Source organism: Lynx canadensis, chromosome A1, assembly GCF_007474595.2.
Source record: "Lynx canadensis isolate LIC74 chromosome A1, mLynCan4.pri.v2, whole genome shotgun sequence".
In the NCBI taxonomy this organism is placed as follows: Eukaryota; Metazoa; Chordata; class Mammalia; order Carnivora; family Felidae; genus Lynx; species Lynx canadensis.
Window position 1 is genome coordinate 111,159,567 of NC_044303.2, and position 22,790 is coordinate 111,182,356.

Consider the following 22,790-nt stretch of genomic DNA (forward strand, 5'->3'; position numbering starts at 1 on the left):
ATTTATTTTTGGGACTGAGAGAGACAGAGCATGAACGGGCGAGGGGCAGAGAGAGAGGGAGACACAGAATCGGAAACAGGCTCCAGGCTCTGAGCCATCAGCCCAGAGCCCGACGCGGGGCTCGAACTCACTGACGGCAAGATCGTGACCTGGCTGAAGTCGGACGCTTAACCGACTGCGCCACCCAGGCGCCCCGGTATTCTTTATTTCAATTTGATTGTTGATTGCCAACATGTGTTCTCACATCATTCTGTACTTCCCCCATTACATTATTTGTCATGCTATTTATTAATTGCCTGTTTACTTGTTTGTAACTCCCACTAGACTATAAACGCCATGAGGGCAAGATTTCTGTATTATTTAAGCTATATCCCCAGTGACCAGTACAGTGCCTAAAACAAAGAAAGCATTTAAAAATTTTATGAATGAAGCATATTCTCATCACTAACAAAATATCATAGCACAAGTGAAAATATCTCAGTGACAGAAATCTGGCATCTTTCCTTGTTTATACAACTTACTGCTATAAGCGTTTGGGATTGGCTCTTGTTCTGACTCAGTTTCCCTCCATAAGTGGCCAAAACATTAACTTGGGGTAATGAGACACCTTAAATGTACCATATATAAAACTATATTATTCCTGGGGCGCCTGGGTGGCGCAGTCGGTTAAGCGTCCGACTTCAGCCAGGTCACGATCTCGCGGTCCGTGAGTTTGAGCCCCGCGTCAGGCTCTGGGCTGATGGCTCGGAGCCTGGAGCGTGTTTCCGATTCTGTGTCTCCCTCTCTCTCTGCCCCTCCCCCGTTCATGCTCTGTCTCTCTCTGTCCCAAAAATAAATAAACGTTGAAAAAAAAAATTTTTTTTAAAAATTTAAACTATATTAATCCTTTTTTTAAGTTTGTTTATTAGTTGGGGGGGAGGGGCACAGAGAGAGGGAAAGACAGAATCCAAAGCAGGCTCCATGCTCTCGGCACAAAGCCCCACACGGGGCTCAGTCTCACCAACTGTAAGATCATGACCTGACTGAAATTAAGAGTCAGATGCTTAACTGACTGAGCCACCCAGGCACCCCTATATTAATCCTTTTTTATTTCTACAACTTTTATTGAATGAGTAGTATATGCTAGGCATTATGCCAAGATCTAAGGATATAACATGAGCAAAAGCCGACATGGAAAAGCACATTAAGATACCACTTCACATATTCTGCCCACCAGATATCTATCACTTTCCTCCTCAGTCTTTTAAAAACGAAGCAGAAAGATGCACTCAGTTGATACGCTTGTATTTTCATTCTGTTCAATAACTACAACCATGACGACATGTGGAATTTTGTTATCCTTGAGAACCAAGCACACTCTAAATCCCAACTTGTAAAACCTGTGTTTGACTAGATCCTCCTTGGCCTTCTACTATCACACTGTGACCTCCATAAACACAGTATTTCCTTCAACTTGTTTAGGTCTTCTTTAATTTCTCTCAATGTTTAGTAATTTTCAGGTTATAGTTCTTATACATCTTTTGTCAGACTCTCCCTAAGTATTTTGTATTTTTGAAGCTGTTTAATGGCATTTTTTTAAGATTTTATTTTTAAGTAATCTCTACACCCAACCTGGGGCTTGAATTTACAACCCCAAGATCAAGAGTCACAGGCTCCACTGACTGAGCCAGCCAGGTGCCCCTATTTAATGGTATTCTTTATTTCAATTTCTGATTGTTGATTGCCAACATATAGAAATACAATTAATTTTGGTATATAAATCTTATATCCCATAACTGCGATAAATTTACAAATTAGTTCTGTTAATTTTATTGTAGATTCCATAGGGTTTTCTATGTAGATGATCATATCACTTGTAAATAAAGACAATTTTAGTTCTCAAAAAAATAAGGCACCATTTCACACCCACTAGAATAGCCACAATCAAAATGACAAAAAACAAGTATTGGGGAGGAAGTATATTGTTGGTGGGGATGTAAAATGATACAGCCACTTTGGAAAACAGTATGGCAGTTTCTTTCTTTCTTTTTTTTTTTTTTTTTTTGACAGTTTCTTTAAAAAGTTAAAACATAAAACCTATGACGCATGTGGTATTTTTTTATGTAAGCTCTACACCCAACATGGGACTTGAACTCATTACCCCCAAGAGCAAGAGTCACATGCTCTACTGTTGGAGCCAGCCAGTCACTCCTACCCATATAGTATTCTTTTAAAAAAATTTTTTTTTCAACGTTTATTTATTTTTGGGACAGAGAGAGACAGAGCATGAACGGGGGAGGGGCAGAGAGAGAGGGAGACACAGAATCGGAAGCAGGCTCCAGGCTCTGGGCCATCATCAGCCCAGAGCCCGACGCGGGGCTCGAACTCACGGACCGCGAGATCGTGACCTGGCTGAAGTCGGACGCTTAACCGACTGCGCCACCCAGGCGCCCCATAGTATTCTTAACTTGACTTATTTTACTTCTTTCTCCCTAGTTCCTGGTAGTTTGGTAAACCAACAGTCCCCCAAATCATGGGGAAAACCAGAAGCCTAGCAGCTCCCAGAGAAAGAAGAACAGTGTCTTATCTCCTCCAAAGCCCCTTTCCCAGGTAGCTGTCATTATTTGATCTGACAAATCACTGAAAAATCCCACTAGAAATCTTCCATTTATTTGATTGGAAGTAGAGCTTGCCCAGTGCAAAAAGCCTTTCTCCTGGGGCCTTGGTCAGAAATAATTAGCACACCATAATTGGAACACTATCAAGAAAGCAAAAAGACAACTCATAGGAGAAAATATTTGCAAATTCCATCTCTGATAAGCATCTAGTTTCCAAAATATATAAAATTCAACTCAACAATAAAAAGACAAATAAGCTAGTAAAGCGGGCACCTGGGTGGTCCAATCGGTTGAGTGTCTGATTTTGGCTCCAGTTGTGATCTCATGATTTGTGAGCTCAAACCCCACGTTGGGCTCACTGCTGTCAGATGAGCCCACTTCAGATCCTCTGTCCCCCCCCCGCCCTGTCCCTCCCCTGCTCGTACTCTCTCTCTCAAAAATAAACATTAAAAAAATGTTTAAAAAATAATAAAAATTAGTAAAGGACCCGAATAGACGTTTCTTCAAAGAAGATATGCAAATAAGAATTTGCCAGTTCTGAATGTTTCATTTTAATGGAATTTATGCTGTGTGGTTTTTTACATCTCAATTTCTTCATTTAACGTGAAGTTTCAAGCTTTCATGGTATAGCACGTATCAGTACTTAATTCCTTTTTATGGCTGAATATATTTCACCATATGGATATTCCTCATTTGTTTATCCATTCATCAGCTTGATACATATTTGAGTTGTTTCCACTTCTTAGGTATTATGAATAATGCTGCTATGAATATTCTTGTGCAAGTTTTTATGTGAACACATGTTTTCCATTCTATTGTGTAGATACCTAGGAGGAGAATTGTTAGGTCACATGGTAGTTCTTTATTTAACCTTTGGAGGAATTGCCAAACTGTTTTCCATACCATCTGCACCATTTTATACCACCACCAGCAGCGTATAAAGGTTCCAATTTCTCTACTTCCTCGCCAAAATTTGTCATTGTCTGCTTTTTAAATTACAGCCAGCCTGGTGGGTGTGAAGTGACTTCTCATTGTAATTTCGATTTGTATTTTCATAATGACTAATGATATTGAGCACATTTCATGTGCTATCAGCCATTTATATACCTTTGAAAAATGTTAAATTGGGTTATCTTTTTATACTTGAGTTGTATTTTGCATATCCTGGATATTTATCAGATATATGATTTGCAAATATTTTCTCCCTTTCCTGTGAACTTTTTACTTTCTTTTCTTTTCTTTTTTAATGTTTATTTACTTTTGAGCATGTGCACATGCAAGGAGGGGACAGGATCTGAAGTGGGCTCTGTGCTGACAGCAGAGAGCTGAATGTGGAGCTTGAACTCATGACCCATGAGATCATAATCTGAACCCAAGTCAGATGCTTAACTGACTGAGCCACCCACGAGCCCCTGAACTTTTTATTTTCTTGATAGTGTCCTTTGATGCGCCAAAGTTTTAATTTTGATGAAATCCAATTTATTATTTTTTTTATTGCTTTTGCTTTTGATGTCATATGTAAAGCACTATTGCCTAGGGGCACCTGGCTGGCTCAGAGGGCAGAGCATGCAGCTCTTGGTTCACACATCACATTGGGTGGAGAGATTACTTAATAATAAATCTTAAAAAAAAAAAAGTATCAACTAATAAATGGTCACACAGATTTTCACCTACATTTTCTTGTAAGACTTTTATAGTTTTACCTCTTATACTTAGGTCTTTGGTAAATTTTGAGTTAGTTTTTGTACATAGTGTGAACTATCAGACCTAGAATTCAAACAAGGAGTTTGCTTCTCCTTTACTTTGTGGTGGAATGTACCAGAACTACATAAAATTCCATACTGAAGTCTGATTTATCACCTGAAACTAATATTACCCTGTACACTAAATGGAATTTAAAGAAATTTAAAAAGAATTTTAAAACGTAAAGATTTTTTTTTTCAAGTGTTTATTTATTTATTTTGAGATTGAAAGAGAGACTGACCAGGGGAGGGGCAGAGACAGAGGGAGGGAGAGAATCTCAAGGAGGCTCTGCTCTGTCAGTGCAGAGCCCAGCATGGGGCTCAAACTCATGAACTGTGAGATTCTGGCTTGAGCCAAAAACAAGACTGAGCCACCCAGGCGCCCCAATGAAACTTTTTTTTTCAATGTCTATTTTTTTAAATGTTTTATTAATTTTTGAGACAGAGAGAGACAGAGCATGAGCAGGGGAGGGGCAGAGAGAGAGGGAGACACAGAATCCGAAGCAGGCTCCAGGCTCCGAGCTGTCAGCACAGAGCCCGATGTGGGGCTCGAACCCACAAACTGTGAGATCAAGACCTGAGCGGAAGTCAGACACTTCACCGACTGAGCCACCCAGGCGCCCCATCAATGTCTATTTTTGGGAGAGAGAACAAGTGGGCGAGGGGAAGGGGGGGGGAAACAGAGGATCTAAAGAGGCTCTGAGCTAACAGCAGGGAGCCCAATGTGGGGCTTGAACCCATGAACTGTGAGATCATGAACTGAGCTGAAGTTGGATGCTTAACCAACTGACTGAGCTACCCAGGCACCCGCTCCTCCAAAAAAGATTTTTAAAAATCTGATTGACTTATTTATTGTTTTTTTATTAAAAACATTTTTTTAATCTTTATTTTTGAGAGAAAGAGAGAGAGAGAGAGTGAGTGGGGGAGAGACAGAGAGAGAGGGAGACACAGAATCTGAAGCAGGCTCCAGGCTCTGGGCTGTCAGCACAGAGCCCAATGCGGGGCTTGAACTCACGAACTGCAAGATCATGACCTAAGCTGAGGTTGGACGCTTAACCAACTAAGCCACTCAGGTACCCCTGATTTATTTATTTATTTATTTATTTATTTAATGTTTTATTTATTTTTGAGAGAGAGACCGAGTGTGAGCGTAGGAAGGGCAGAGAGAGGGAGACAGAATCCAAAGCAGGCTCCAGGTTCTGAACTGTCAGCACAGAACCTGACACAGGGCTTGAACCCATGAACCGTGAGATCATGACCTGAGATGAAGTTGGATGCTTAACCAACTGAGCCACCCAGGTACCCCTAAAAATCTGATTATAATACTTCTGTTTATACAGTCGTGTGTGCTTAAATGTTAACACTCATCTGAAGAGAGAGTTCTAATTTCCCTATCATCTAACAGCCTCAGAAAACCCGATTTTAAGTCACCCAGAACTTCAATTAAATAAACTTTCCAGGTGGATGTTATACAATTAAATGCTAACGTGCATATGAAAAAATAAGCTAGTAGTTTCTGGAAAAAGGCTGAATAGAAAGTCTGAGGTAGACCAAAAGACTGGGGATTCCCTAATGCCCTAAAAACCAAACGGAATCCTTGACTGAATCCTGATCTTAATAAATCACTTTAAAAGATATTTAGGAACAATTAGCTACATTTTATTTATTTTTTTTTTAATTTTTTAAAAAAAATTTTTTTTCAACGTTTATTTATTTGTGGGACAGAGAGAGACAGAGCATGAACGGGGGAGGGGCAGAGAGAGAGGGAGACACAGAATCTGAAACAGGCTCCAGGCTCCGAGCCATCAGCCCAGAGCCTGACGCGGGGCTCGAACTCACGGACCGCGAGATCGTGACCTGGCTGAAGTCGGACGCTTAACCGACTGCGCCACCCAGGCGCCCCAGCTACATTTTAATATAAATTTGGTATTAGATGATGTTAAGGAATTATTTTTAATTGTGTAGATGTAATCATGATTCTGAAGTTATACAGGAAAATTTGCTTTTTTATTTATTTTTTTTTTTAATTTTTTTTTCAATGTTTATTTATTTTTGGGACAGAGAGAGACAGAGCATGAACGGGGGAGGGGCAGAGTGAGAGGGAGACACAGAATCGGAAACAGGCTCCAGACTCCGAGCCATCAGCCCGGAGCCTGACGCGGGGCTCGAACTCACGGACCGCGAGATCGTGACCTGGCTGAAGTCGGACGCTTAACCGACTGCGCCACCCAGGCGCCCCGAAAATTTGCTTTTTTAAAGAGATAGATAGTGATGTATTTAGAAATAAAATGTCAGGGTACCAATAATTTAAAATACTTCAGAAAACAAAATAGATGAAGCTCACGTAGCAAAATATTGTTAAAACATATTACATATTAAAATGTTAAAAATAACATTATTCAAATAATAACAATTTCTTATTTGGAAGACTAGGAGTTTAAAATCCAAAGCAGAGTTAAGAAAACTATGCAGGGCGCCTGAGTTGCTCAGTCGGGTTAAGTGTCTGACTTTGGCTCAGGTCATGATCTCGCAGTTTGTGAGTTCCAGCCCCCCATTAGAGTTGCTGCTGTCAGCCTGTCAGCACAGAGCCCGCTTCAAATCCTCTGTCCCCCTCTCTCTCTCTGCCCCTCCCCAACTTACGCTCTCTCTCTCAAAAAATAAACAAAACAATCCTTAAAAATTAAAAAAAAAAGAAAAAAACTATGCAAAAGTGGCCTAAATTTAGGAAAGCAGGACTTTGTGGAGTAGGAGGTGGGGTGGGGCTAAGAAAGATTGACAGTGCTTAGGTATTAGTCAAAATGATTTATAATTCATAAAGGTTACTGAAAACCGAATAAAATTTAAGAAGCTCCATATGGGTAGGAGCTAAGTCTTTTACTCAAGGTTCCATCCTCAACTCCCACTACAATCAATGATTGTTACTGGAAGATGCTCAATAAATATTTATTGAATAAATGGATGAGGGGACAAATAACCATGTCTTCCCCATAAGGGCCAAATATTTGCATTTACACTTTGCTTCCAAAATGGTTTCAAAGAAACTTTTTTTTTCAGGATTCACAAAACTTTATTCATTTAGAATTAACAAGCTGTTCACATATCACTTAATATTGTTTCACAAGCTTGTAGGACATGGATTATCTTTGAGGAATTATTTTGATTTGCATGAAGTTTACAACTTTGTGCACAGTATGGTATTTTCCCTGTAAGTAAATAATAAGCAGTCTGAATTATCACATGAATTCTAAAACTTTGAGGGTTTTTTTAATTATTATAATGAAATACTAGCATGGTGAGATGTAATGTTTACAGTTTTAATCTGTCAGACCCATTTCCTCTAAAATAATTAGCTGAAATTATATGACATCACACTCGCTTCCATTAAAGCCAGACACAGGCAACTCTCATCTGTGTGTTTGATAGTGGGCGACCAGTGGTACATGTCACCACGAACAGCACATAATCTCATGCTACATTGTTTGGGTATTTTATAATATATTTTCAAAATTTTTTATTCAAATATAAATTGACACACAGTGTTACATTTGTTTCAGGTATAAGAGGCTTATACTATTAAGCAGATCAAAATTTTAAATTATAAAAACAACCAGAATGAAAAAGATAATTAACTAGTTACTGCAACTGAACAGTAAATTTTTATTTAAGCTGCCTAAAAACCAATATAGAAAGCATATTTTCTATATTTTATAAAAAGAAAGTAAACGAGTACTTCTGGAGATAAAAAGCCTTTACTGGTACTGAACTATATCTGACTTCATAAATTCTTATTAAAAGTAACATGGGGGATGCCTGCGTGGCTCAGTCAGTTAAGCATCTTACTCTTGATTTCGGCTCGGATCATGACCTCACAGTTTGTGAGATTGAGCCCCATGTCAGGCTTCTGTGCTGACAGCGCAGAGCCTGCTTGGGATTCTCTCTCTCTGTCTCTCCCTGCCCCTGCCCGTGCTCTTTCTCTCTCTCAAAATAAATAAACGTTAAAAAAAAAAAGTAACATGGGGTATCACAGTAGATAATATCTCAGACATTTCAGTTATATAAAAAACCACTCAACTGAAATTTGGAGATACTAGGAAAGTAAAGTTTTCCTTTCTTAAGTTTTCCTTTCCTTTTTGTCAACATGAAGATAAACTTATATCAAGGCCAGAATCCAGATATCCAGATAATAAGCATAATAATATTCTAATGAGCCACTTCACTCATGGCTGCCTTAATTCTCAAGGGTTACTAATTTTTCAATATTCTGTGAGGTGAGAGACATGCATAATTTTACTTCAGGTCCTAGGTAAGACAAAGAGAATAAAAGAATTTAGGTGCTTCTGTCCAGGCCTTTTTCTCTGCTGCTCCAACAACTCTATGGGTATTCTTCCATACTTGGTGCTGAGGACTTTTTCTTTCTGTTCCTTGGAGAATAATCCATCCTTACCTCTTCAACCGAAGTCTCTAAGAGGAAGATTCCCAAATCCCAAAGATACCCAGTTCTGACAACTTCCTAGAAAGACCATGTTAAATAATTGGTCAACCACTATTTTTACTTAGAAGTTCTCACTGTCTTTTAAAATATACAATATTTCTAAAAGCAATTCCCTCTTCTAAATAAAACCAGTGACTGTCAATGGTACCAAAATTCTTCTGCTCTCAAATTAAAAACCTTGTAATTCTTTGATTTCTCATTTTATTCACATCCCTCTCATATCTACTTAGTCCCCACATCTTATCATTTCTTTCTGTTTTTTGTTTTGTTTTATTTTGTTTTGTTTTTGAGAGAGAGCAAGTACAAACAGGGGAGGGGCAGAGAGAGAGGGAGAGAGAGAATCCCAAAAGGAGTCAGTACTGACAGCGCAAAGCCCAACGCAGGCCTTGATCTCACAACCTTTGAGATCATGACCTGAGCTGAAAATCAAGGGTAGGATGCTAAACCAACCAAGCCACCCAGGCGCTCCTCATTTCTCTTTTGAAGTCTCCATTCTCTCCCTTTGCCATCCCTCCTCTACCTATTCCAAGCCCTTACCATTTCATATCTGGATTATCACAACAGCCTCTCACCTGACCTGCTTCTACCCATACTTATCCTCTACACTTGCCAAAATAAGCTTAGGTTTTATTTTAATCCTGTTACAGCCAGGCTCAAAAACCTTCCATGGTTTCCCAGTATCCTCTGGAAAAAGTCCAAACTCTTTGAGGATGAATCTCAGGACACTGGAAACCTCTCCGCAGGGCACCTGTGCAATCTTATCACCCTTTACCTAGTCTATGCAAACCCCACTTATCACCACTCTCTGAGTCCCCTGCTCAGGCCTGCCACTATTCTCACAGTAACACCCCATCTGAATTTATTTTTTCTTCTATTCCAGTGAAATCCTAGCTACAATTCCAAGTTCGACTTACTTTAGTTTTACTTCCTCTTTGAAGTCCTCTACTCAGAGTATAGCACATAGTGGTCTCTCCCTTAATTCAAGAAACATTTTAAATAGATAAGGCACTATAGGCATACAGAAAACACAACTATTCCTGACTCCTTACCAGCACTACTTATTAAGCCTTAAAATATGCTTGACACCGTGCTAAATACATTATACATACTACCTAATGTCAACCTTTACAAAAAATCTGTCATGTACTACTATAGTATCATTTTATTTATTTTTTTTTAATTTTTTTTTTTTTTAAATTTTTTTTTTCAACGTTTATTTATTTTTGGGACAGAGAGAGACAGAGCATGAACGGGGGAGGGGCAGAGAGAGAGGGAGACACAGAATCGGAAACAGGCTCCAGGCTCTGAGCCATCAGCCCAGAGCCTAACGCGGGGCTCGAACTCACGGACCGCGAGATCGTGACCTGGCTGAAGTCGGACGCTTAACCGACTGCGCCACCCAGGCGCCCCTTTTTTTAAATTTTTTAACGTTTATTCATTTTTGAGAGACACAGAGACAGCGTGTGAATGGGGGAAAGGCAGAGAGAGAGGGAGACACAGAATCCGAAGCAGGATCCCAGGCTCCCAGCTGTCAGCACAGAGCCCGATGTGGGGCTCGAACCCACGAACTGTGAGATCATGACCTGAGCCGAAGCCGGACACTGAACCGACTGAGCCACCCAGGCACCCCTATAGTATCATTTTATAGATGAGGAGGATGAGACTCAGAGAGGTTAGATAACTTTCCTGGGACCAGAGAGTAATGGTGCTACCACCTGTCACTGTGCACTACTGCAGTGAGCTGTGAACTGCACAAGTTGTGTTGTTATCCATAGCAGAACTGGTGGGTGAAAACTTAGGATAGTCTGATTCCACAGACTGTGCTCTTAACTATTACATTATACTGCCTCCCCAAGGATCCAGCTGGCAAGGAAATTACAATCTGAATTCTAGTTGCTATCACAATCACATTTTTCTTTTTTTAAATTTTTTTTTAACATTTATTTATTTTTGAGACAGAGAGAGACAGAGCATGAATGGGGGAGGGGCAGAGAGAGAGGGAGACCCAGAATCGGAAGCAGGCTCCAGGCTCTGAGCCATCATCAGCCCAGAGCCCGACGCGGGGCTCCAACTCACGGACCGCGAGATCATGACCTGAGCTGAAGTCGGACGCTTAACCAACTGAGCCACCCAGGCGCCCCACAACCACATTTTTCTTTTTTTTTTTTAATTTTTTTTTTCAACGTTTATTTATTTTTGGGACAGAGAGAGACAGAGCATGAACAGGGGAGGGGCAGAGAGAGAGGGAGACACAGAATCGGAAACAGGCTCCAGGCTCTGAGCCATCAGCCCAGAGCCTGACGCGGGGCTCGAACTCCCGGACCGTGAGATCATGACCTGGCTGAAGTCGGACGCTTAACCGACTGCGCCACCCAGGCGCCCCAACAACCACATTTTTCAAAACCATAAAGTGAAATACACTATTAGCAAGACAGAGAATTAGAAATTAAGATATCCGAAAAAGCCTAGGATATATAGATGCTATATCATTTACTAATAAAACTATTTATTAATAAAACTATTCTTACTGAATATATATTATCTAGCTTTCCAGAAAGTAGAGCTCAAGTTGGGAACAAAAAACTCCACAAAAACCTGCTGAGCTCAGGGCTTCTGGGTGGCTCAGTCAGTCAGTTGAGTGTCAGACTCTTGGTTTAGGCTCAGGTTGTGATCTCAGGGTTCGTGAGATCGATCCCCACATTGGGCTCTGTGCTGACATTTGTGGAGCCTAGTTGGGATTCTCTCTCTCTCTCTCTCTCTCTCTCTCTCTCTCTCCCTCTCTCTCTGCCCTTCCCCTGCTTGTGCTATCTCTGTCTGTCTCAAAATAAACAGATCAACAACAACAACAAAACCTGCTGAGCTAAACACTTACTCGGCAATGCTAAAGGCAACATTAAAAATCAGAACAAGTGAGGGGTGCCTGGGTGGCTCAGTCAGGTAAACGTCCTACTTCAGCTCAGGTCAGATCCCGTGGTCTGTGAGTTCGAGCGCCACATCGGGCTCTGTGCTGACAGCTCAGAGCCTGGAGCCTGCTTCAGATTCTGTGTTTCCCTCTCTCTCTGCCCCTCCCCCACTCATGCTCTGTCTCTTTCTCAGTAATAAACAAAAGTTAAAAAAAAATTTTTTTTAAGCAGAACAATTGATCTTCTTTCCTGTCTTAATTTTTTCATGTTAAACAAGGCTCCATACCTCTTAGCCACTTTATTTTTTCTTTCTTTCCGTAAAGGTATTGACATTCATTTGCCATTACACTGTCCTAGTTTCCAGTTCCTATCTCCAAACATCCCTTCATTTGAGCCAGCCCGACATTTTAATGTACTTTCCACAATAAAAGGTACCCCAATTGACTGTTGATTCTTCCTTATGAAATTACTGATACTTTAGTATTCCAACTTGGTTTGCCCTATTGTTATAGTTATAGCTTTATTATTGCGTAGTCAATATGTTTTACAATTCTGTAACTAAATTTTAAGGTAGTGACCCCAATTCAATTAATATTGTACAGGAAAATAAATTTTAAATCTTCATAAAGGGCACTTATGATTCATATACAGCCTATAGTTTGGCTTACTCTGAAGCACTTACATTATTATTGTGAAGATATTCAATTGCCCGAAGGATCTGGAACAGGTATTTTCTAAGTCGTTTACTCTCCAGTCCGTGACAATAATGTTGTAACTCATCTAATACTGTGTGGTCAATAAATTCAAACACCAAATGAATTTTCTTTTTCTGTCTAAAAACTTCAATCAGATTGACCAGGTTTTCATGATGAAATTGCTATTGACAAAAGAAACAGATTTTTAATAAATTATTACGTGCACAATAATTTGTACATATAACACATATAATTTTAAAGTTTATTTATTTTGAGAGAGAACATGCATACATGTAAGGGATGGGCAGAGAGGGAGGGAGAGACAGAATCCCAAGCAGGCTCTGTGCTGTCAGCAGGGATTGATCCCACAAACCATGAAATCATGACCGTAGCTGAAATCAAGAGTCAGATGTTTAAACAGCTGAGCTACCCAGGTGCCCCAAGATCTATGGAATTTTAAAAAGTAAAAATATTCTTAGCTTCTTTTACTCCATGCATTTCAATAGAAAATTTTCAACTTATTTGCTTACATTCCTATTTTCTAAAATGCTAAACTTGGGGCACCTGTCTGGTTCAGTTGGAAAAACATGCAACTCTTGATCTCGCAGTCTTGAGTTCGAGCCCCACGTTAGGTGTACAGATTACTCAAAAAATAAACTTAAAAAAAATTCTAAACTATTTCATAATTAATACATATAAAACAAGGGGAAATGTACTGCCTTACTTGAGGTTGGCATTTGATTGCTTACTAAAATAACTTGGTTAGTGTACTATAATACAACTTGGTATTATCCTTTAACTTGGTTTATAGTTAAATTTAATATCTGAAATTTAAAATGTTTTTACATCTTTGGGCGCCTGGGTGGCTCAGTTGGTTAAGCATATGACTTCAGCTCAGGTCATGATCTCACGGTTTGTGAGTTCGAGCCCTGCATCAGTCTCTGTGCTGACAGCTTGGAGCCTGGAGCCTGCTTCAGATTCTGTGTCTCCCTCTCTCTCTGTCCCTCCCCTGCTCTGTGTGTGTGTGTGTGTGTGTGTGTGTGTGTGCGCGCGCCAAGAATAAACATTAAAAAAAATTTTTTAATAAAATATTCTTACATTTTCAAGCGAGCATGGATTTCAGTGCCATTCAGTACATGATATGAATTTTAAGAAATTATTTTATTAGTTTGATCCTAAAGTCTCAAAAGTAAAACATAAGTTCCAAGAGGACAGTATAAATTAATAATACTAGAACAAGAGCATCAAAATATCTAGAACCCTTTCAGATATGTGAAAAAACAATTTATAGCTATAGGAACTTTATAAAAATATACCATTGTTTGTGGATACCTTTTTGTTCACTGTCTGTAATATTCTACTAAGCAATAAAACATCTTTTTAAACTAGTAACACTGTTAAAATAACTTCCAAAGAGTAAAAATGGCATGTACCAGCCTAGAAAACAAATCAGGCTCCATATTTTATGCTGCTTACTTTAGTTTTTAACACGCTGAATTATTACCAAATATTCTCAAATATTTAACATTTTCAAATTACCAAAAACGTTTATTCATTTGGCTAAAAACTGAGAGGTACAGGTGCTCCTGAGCAGACTCTTTTTTTTTTTTTTTAATTTTTTTTTTCAACGTTTATTTATTTTTGGGACAGAGAGAGACAGAGCATGAACGGGGGAGGGGCAGAGAGAGAGGGAGACACAGAATCGGAAACAGGCTCCAGGCTCCGAGCCATCAGCCCAGAGCCCGACGCGGGGCTCGAACTCCCAGACCGCGAGATCGTGACCTGGCTGAAGTCGGACGCTTAACCGACTGCGCCACCCAGGCGCCCCTCCTGAGCAGACTCTTAATTTCTCAGGTCATGATCTCAGTTTCATGAGATCTAGTCCCACATCATGCTCTGTGCTGACAGCGCATGGAGACTGCTTCTGATTCTCTCTCTCTCTCCCTCTCTCTCTCTGCCCTTCCCTGCTCACGCTTGCTCTCTTTCAAAATAAATAAATAAACTTAAAAAATTTAATTGAGAGGTATATTTTCAATGTTAGATTCATTAGAAAACTATGATTTTATGAAAAAATATTTGCCTTTATTCTAATGGCACAATATCAATTTTTCAACTTATCTGCACTAACACATAGACCTAAGTCCTTAAAATATGACCAAGAGAAAAACATGCCAGAATATAATGCCAGATTCCCTTCCTATTTTTGTTCCCAATTTCCCTGATTGGCAAGATGCCAAAATGCTGCAGTGACAGCATGCTGGCAGTATCAAGAACAATTGACTGGTTTTGGACACTACTCTACTAATCCTTCAACTAAGGAAAATTACTGTTTCCCTGTCCAGTCTTTATTTTAAAGGCAAAAGTAACAAAGAGTTAATGTGAGTTAATAAGCACCATGGAAGATCCACCCAGGGTAAGGAATCAGGTGTTTTCTCAAATAAACCATGAAACTCCTATAAATGCTCCATTGTCACTTTTCAAATTGTTTACTTTTGTCTTCCTTCATAATCAGATAACTTTTCTACAGATATTATCACTAATTACTCTAACTGTAATTTATTAAACAAAATTCTAGAAGATAAAAATTTAATTCAAATAAATAAATCACTATGGCAATCTTTTTAGACTAAAAATGTGAAATAATCCAAGAACTCTCTCTTGTTGGGTTAGATCAAACAAAAACTTCTGTAAGAAATAAGCCAATGAATAAAAAATTTTTTGAAAAAAAAATAAGCCAATGAAAATAAATAGCTAAGGTATCTCAAAACAGTTTGTATAATAACAATAAAGCACATTTTCAAATTCATCTCTGTCTTCTTGCCACATATTGGTTGTTTTACAAAATGATAAAGTAGAAACAAATAATCACCTTAAATGTAACAGAGTTGAATAAAGAGCAAAAGATATTGCCTGTGAAAAGATCTTCTGATCAGATTTTCACTTATGATGTACAGTAATTGCCTTACATTATTACTGTTTTAGGTGATCAGGAATAGGACTGGCAACTCACAAAATCATAACATCTTTACTGACTTTAACTGCTTTCCATTGTCTAGAGACAGAGCACTTCAACAATCCACACATATAGATGCCTAATATACTTATTCTACTTAAAAAACAAATTGGAGTGTCTGGGTGGCTCAGTTGGTTAAGCATCCTACTCTTGATTTCAGCTCAGGTCATGATTTCACAGTTCATGAGATTGGGCCTGCATCAGGCTCAGTGCTGACAGTGTGGAACCTGCTTTAGGATTCACTCCCTCTCTCTCTGCCCCTCCCTTGCTTTCGTGCACACTTGTGAGCTCACTCACTCTCTCTCTCTCTCAAAAATAAATAAATAAACTTTTAAAAACATTAAAAAAATTAAAAAAAAAATTCATCCATCATATCTAATATAGGTTTAAAAAGAAAGAATTTCAAAGGGCTAGAACAAATAATCCTAAAATTTGTATAGAATCACAAAAGACCTCAAATAGGCAAAGAAATCTTGAGAAAGTAGAACAAAGTCTGAAGTATCACAGTCCCAGATTTCAAGATATACTACAAAGCTAGAGTATCAAAACCATATAAAAAATTATACATAAATCAAGAGAACAGGACACAGGATCAATGAACCACAAAGATAAATGGGAGTGGCACAAAAACTGACACACAGGTCAACACACAACAATTGACCTATATGGTCAATTAATTGACAAAAAAGGAGGTAAGAATGTACAATCAGGTAAACATAATCTTTTTTTTTTAATGTTTATTTATTTTTGAGGGAGAGAGAGACAGAGTGTGAGTGGTGGAGGGGCAGAGAGAGAGGGAGACAGATTCTGAAGCAGGCTCCAGGCTCTGAGCTGTAAGCACAGAGCCAGATGCAGGGCTCTAACTCACGAGCCATGAGATCATGACCTGAGCTGAAGTCGGAAGCTTAACTGACTGAACTACCCAGGCACACCAAAACATAATCTTTTTAATAAATAGTACTGAGAAAAGTGGACAGCTATATGCCAAAAAAAAAATGAAACTGCACCGCTTTGAACACCATATACAAAAAAAACCTCAAAATGGATTAAAGACCTAATGTGACACCTGAAGCCATAAAATTCCTAAAAGAAAACATTAAGCAGTAATCTCTTAGAAATTCCCCCTTAGCAATGTGTTTATGAATCTATCTCTTCAGGCAAGGGAAACAAAAGCAAAAATAAATAAATGGGACTACACGAAAATAAAAAGCTTTTGCACAGCAAAAGAAACTATCAACAACAAAAAAAGGCAACCTAGTGAAAGGGAGAAGATACTTACAAATGATGTATCCATAAGGTGTTAATATCCACCATATATAAACAACTTATACACCTCTACAGTAAAAAGATAATACTATTTAAAAATGGGCAAAAGACCTGAATAGACATTTTTCCAACAAAGACATACATATGGCCAACAGGCACATAAAAGATGCTCAACATCACTAATCATCAGGGAAATGCAAATAAAAACCACAATGAGATACCACCTCACACTAATCAGAATGGCTAGTATCAAAAAGAGAAGAAATAATACGTGTTGGCAAAGATGTGGAGAAAAGGGAACGCTTGTGCTGTGTCGGGGGACTATTAATTGGAGTAGCTACTGTGGAAAACAGTATACACGTTGCTCAAAAAATTAGATGTAGAAATACCATATAATCCAGTAATTCCAATGCTGGGTATTTGCCCAAAGAAAATGAAAACATCAGTTCAGAAAGATACATGCACCCTGTTTATTGCAGCTTATTTACAATAGCTAAGATATGGAAGCAACTTAAGTGTCCATCCATAAATGAATGGATAAAGAAGATGTGATGTATGTGTGTTCATACACACACACACACACACACACACACACACACACACACACATATATACAACAGAATATTACTCAACTATAAAAAAGAATGAGATCTTTTTTTTTATTTTTTTAAGTAATCTCAACACCCAATGTGGGGCTCAAACTCACAAGTCTGAGATCAAGAGTGGTACACTATACTGACTGAGCCAGACAGGCACCCAAAAATAATGAGATCTTAATATTTGTGAGAACACGAATGGACCTAGAAGGTATTATGCTAAGTGAAATAAGTAAAAAAAAAAAAGACAAGTACCATATGATTTCACTTATACATGGAATCTAAAAATTACAAAACAAATCAACAAACAAAAAATCAAACAGACTCTTAAAAACAGAGAACAAAATATTGGTTGCTAGAGGGGAGGGAGGAACAAACTGGTGGATGCCAGAGGGGAGGGAAGAGAGTGCATGGGCAAAATAAATAAAGGGATTAAGAGGTACAAACTTACAGTGATAAAACTAAAAAGTCATAGAGATGAAAACTATAGCTTAGGAAATATGGTCAATAAAATTCTAATGACATTGTATGGTGACAGAGGATGACTACACTTGCCAAGGTGAACACTGAATCGTGTACAGAATTGTCACATCACTATGTTCTACACCTGAAACTACTATAACATTGTATGTTCAATATACTTCAATTATAAAAAAGAGGCAAATATTACTTTCATATCATATAAAAATGAACGAGAGTATGTTTTCTTCATCATATAAAACATCTAGACTATGTTGTGAAAGTCATAAACCTTAAAGCATCTAGACAAATTCCAATAAATAAAATATGTAGATTTAAAATTTTTTTAATCACTAGTTTTGTACCTAATCTCCAAAGAATGCTAATCCTCCTTTCTTCACACTCCTGAGTTCTTTCCCCTGGGTTGACCTGTCATACCCACACAAAATTCTGTCTTCTGCCCCCATCTCTAAAAGCACACTAGTCATTTTTACTTAAATATATTCCTGTCACCTCAAATTCAACATTTCTAAAAGTGAACTACTTCCCAGACCATTTCTTTTTTGGGTCTTTCATATTTCCATCAATGATAACAGTCACTGAACTTCAATTCTTTTTTTCTCCTCCCTTTGTTTCCTTCTACATCCTTTCATGTCTTTTTTTTTTTGAAATGTATTCTATTTTAACTTTACTTTTCTCACTTTAAATTCAAATTGCTGCAATCCAGCAAGGGCTCTCGTGATATTTACCAGGATTCTTGAATTAAATTTATGAGCTCTCATTATTTTTACTCAGTCTTCCAATCTATTCTAAAAAATAGTGCTAGATTAATTATTTTGAATTCAAAATATTCCACCTCTTACAAAATCAAGTTTTGTCCTTTTTGTGTGTGTGTGAAATGACATCAGTTTTGTTTTGTTTTTTTTTAATGTTTTGGTTTTTTTTTTTTTTTTTTTTTTGAGACAGAGAGACACAGAGCATGAATGGGGGAGGGTCAGAGAGAGGGAGACACAGAATCTGAAGCAGACTCCAGGCTCTGAGCTGTCAGCACAGAGCCCAACGTGGGGCTCGAACTCACGGACCACGAGATCATGACCTGAGCCAAAGTCGGACGCTTAACTGACTGAGCCACCCAGGCGCCCCAAGTTTTGTCCATTTAAGAAAAGACTTGGGGCACCTGGATGGCTCAGTGGGTTGAGTGTCCAACTCTTGATACTGGCCCAGGTCATGATCTCATGGTTGTGAGATGGAGCCCTGCATCAGGCTCTCTGCTGAGTGTGGAGCCTGCTTAGGATTCTCTCTCTCTCTCTCTCTCTCTCTCTCTCTCTCTCTGCCCTTCCCTCGCTCTCTCTCAAAATAAATAAACATTTAAATAATTTCTAAAAAGACAAGACTTTAAAACCTAACTCCTGTTTACTTCTCTAATATCACCTCTTTCTACTTCTTTACAAAAAAACTCTACAGGCAAAAGTCTCTGGTCTCTCCTCAAAACTACTTGGGCATCTCTGAGTTTATGTTGTTTCCTAATGTGGAATAAATTAGTTTCTCTCTCCTGCCTAAATTCTGTACATGCTTTAAGGCCAAATTCATGTTCTATTTCCTCCAAGAAAATTTCTCTACCCAACTGGCCTTTGTGTTAATCAACTGGCATTTATTATAAGCCACTTTCTATTCAGTATGGTTTTCAAGTGCCCTCCCATCTTTCTGATTAAATAGTAAAAAGTTCTGAAAAGGAGGTACTGCATTATAATCTCAGCATCTGGCAAAATGCCTTTCACAAAGCAGATATTTTTACTAATTATTATACCTGCATATTTCTGAACAAACATTTCACAACACTTGGCATAACTTTTGTTACATTATACATAAGCATATATATCTTGTATTGCTATAAAATTTCAAAATACACACAATAAGGTAGGGTACCACACTTTATGCCTACTATATGTCTTAATATATGTGTTAAATAAAATATTCCTTTTATAATTTTTTACTATATAACAATTCCTCTTTGACTTAAAGCAACTAAGGTAAAAGAAACAAACCTTTAAAAACTTTATTTCTCTCGTTGCAATTTTGTTGACAGATTTTTCTGGTTTCTCATAAAATATCTTAATGGCCACTATCTGCCCAGTATCCTTATGTTTACATTTCATGACTGTTCCATAACTTCCCTCTCCCACTTTTCCGAGAGTTTCATACATCTCCATTTTCAAACCTGGATTCTTCTTCATAAAAATAAAGAAAGAAAATGTTAAGCATTTGTACTTTTATTTATTCAAGCTGCGCAATGCATTTCCACAATAAACCCGTATTTTAAAATACCTAAACATAAAAAAATATTAATCTTTTCCACAGACTCTTGTTTGTCTTTGGGACTCTGCCACCTGCAGACAGTAGGGTGTCCTTGTGGGGCTCCAGCCTCACCAGAACCTAGAGATCTTCCTGCTGTCTCGGTCATTCCCATGAACACTAAGATTGAAGATTCCTTCACTACATGTCACCCATCAGGAGTGGGGTCCGCACACTTCCTGTCATGCGCCCGTCAGGTATGGGGGTTCCCAAAATACTGCAGTCGCCTAGAGGTCAGACACCGGACCCAAGAAAACCTCAGCCCCACCCGCTCCTCAAACCAGACACCCGGACCAGTCGCGCCCTTCTTCCCGAAGTCGACCTCATCCAGTCAACCACCGACGTCTCAGCCCATTTTGTAATGCCGCCAGCCAGGTTCCGCGCAGACCCAGCGGGTCAACTAGACACTGACCCTACTTATCTCGCCTGCCCAGCTAAATCCCGGCAGGCCACTACCATGGCAACGATGCAGCTGGCCTCACGCCCCGGGCTCTACTGCGCAAGACCGGAACATCAGCCCGACCCCACCCGACCCGGAAGAGCAAATGAGGCGAGGTGAAAGCGCTCAGAGAAAGCTTGCGTGGGGTGGGTTGGGAAGTTTATGGATTGAGACCAACTCACAAGGTTGGTTTTGAGCTGAGAGCGGGAGGACCCCCATTTTGACAGCACCCAGGGTCTTCACGTCTTCTAAGGAAGGGCCACAGAGGCGCCAGCTTGCCCGACCAGCTCTTAGATGCCTCCGGGCCAACGAACACCTGCCGCTGATGCTGGGTCCTAAAAGGATACCTGGTGTCATTAAGCGGAGTCATCTTGTAAAACAAGTCTTTCCAAGGAAGTCTTGTGTAATTACAGTTGTCTAAGTTACCTAACGTTAAATTGCGTAGACCTCAGTTCGACCTCAGCCATTGACATGCATCCTTAAAATGCAGTTAAGATGGTTCAAGAACGTTTCTTGAACACCTATATGCTTAAAAAAATTTTTTTAATGTTAATTTATTTTTGAAGGAGAGCAAGCGTGAGCAGGGAGAAGGGCAGAGAGAAAGGGAGATAGAGAATCTGAGGCAGGCTCCAGGCTCTGAGCTGTCAGCACAGAGCCTGACGCAGAGCTCAAACTCACGGACTGTGAGATCATGACCTGAGCTAAGTCGGATGACCAACTGACTGAGCCACCCAAGCGCCCCTTTTGAATTTTTTTTTTTGAACTCCTACTCCTCCTTCTTAAAAACGCCCTCTTGGGGCGCCTGGGTGGCTCAGTCGGTTATGCGTCCGACTTCGGCTCAGGTCACGATCTCGCGGTCCGTGGGTTCGAGCCCCGCGTCGGGCTCTGGGCTGAGGGCTCAGAGCCTGGAGCCTGCTTCCGATTCTGTGTCTCCCTCTCTCTCTGCCACTCCCCCATTCATGCTCTGTCTCAAAAATAAATTAAAAAAACAAAAAACGTTAAAAAAAAATAAAAACGCCCTCTTTGGGAAAACAAGTAATTCAAAATTGGATAGACATACCAAAATTGCTTGACATATAAGGGGACAGCAAGAGAAAAAAAAAAGTTATTTAATTGCTTAAGAACTAGGCATTGGGTTCTGCTGGCCTGCCAGCCTCCATAAACTGTCAATTTCCATAGCAGTTATACATTGCTAGATAAATGACATAATAGGGATTTTTTGCAGTTTATCCTCAGCATTTTCCTGCATGTAATCCTACCTATATATCTTCATCTTTAGCTTTGGGGAGAATTATGTATCAGGAAGACAAATAACATTCAGCTTTTGACTTACAGAATCACATGTGTGATGCATAGTAGAACCTATCAAGAGTTAGGCCTGTCTGCCTCGATCACCAAGGCAGTTATAAAAACAAAAGATAAAATTCACTGTTTCAAGAAAAGGAGGTAGCAAGAAAGTGGGTGCAATTAACCTTTTCTGGTTCCATGGAACTATTGGCAACTTCATGCAATACTTCCATTCTGCTTTGGGCTGAAGAATTAACCCAAAGGGTTATAAAGTGCTGAGAGTCCTGCAGACCTTTATTGGCCCTGAGGCCAGGCATTAAAGGAACTAGAGGGAGGGAAATGTCAGAATCCCCAAAGATCAACACCTCCTGAGCTCCCCGATGGGCGACAATTCAGGCCCATTTGCACCTTACTTGCTGGTGTACAAAACCTGAAACCAGTTATCCAGGTTAGATTTATAACCCGCCCCCCACCCATGTCTGCAAAATTTCTTCTTCACATCTGAGTCATATTTTTAGGCTTTCTTGACAACCAATCACACTTCGAAGTGCTCTCTTGAGATCTCCTCTCCATGTACCCCATCTTAGCCAAATCCGTGGACTTTTACACAGTTTGACACAAATCCTAAAATGAGTGCAGCCCCGTGTTCAAAAAATGTCTATAGAGATTGTGAACAAACTTTTAAAAAATCTGTATACCATACTTTTTTGTTCTCAGAATTTCCTACCCTAGAAACTCCATTGTAATGCATGTGCCAGGGTATTTGGTGGCCTAATAGAAGCATTTCAAGGGATTTTACGTGGTGTGTGCCTCAGCATTCAATGCTGCACTTATTATAAAAAGCGGAGGTCCTCTCATTGCCCCATGTATCAGATTTGATAAGCAGTTGAACTAACCACAAAGGATTTTAAATCCATGTTATGTTTGACTTTGTTTTAATGAGTTAAGC

General features: G+C 39.3%; 1 protein-coding gene across 1 annotated transcript in view; it reads right to left on the bottom strand.

Annotated features, from left to right (window-relative positions):
• CDKL3 (cyclin dependent kinase like 3) overlaps window positions 1-19,991 on the bottom strand; it is a 91,691-nt gene extending 71,700 nt beyond the window's left edge. The window contains exons 1-2 of the mRNA XM_032593839.1: window positions 19,809-19,991; window positions 12,417-12,611 (exon numbers count right to left, since the gene is read on the bottom strand). Of these exons, the coding sequence (XP_032449730.1) occupies window positions 12,417-12,611; window positions 19,809-19,973 (360 nt within the window). The 5' untranslated portion in view covers window positions 19,974-19,991. The remainder of the gene's footprint in view (window positions 1-12,416; window positions 12,612-19,808) is intronic.
• Between the last annotated feature and the right edge of the window lie 2,799 nt (window positions 19,992-22,790).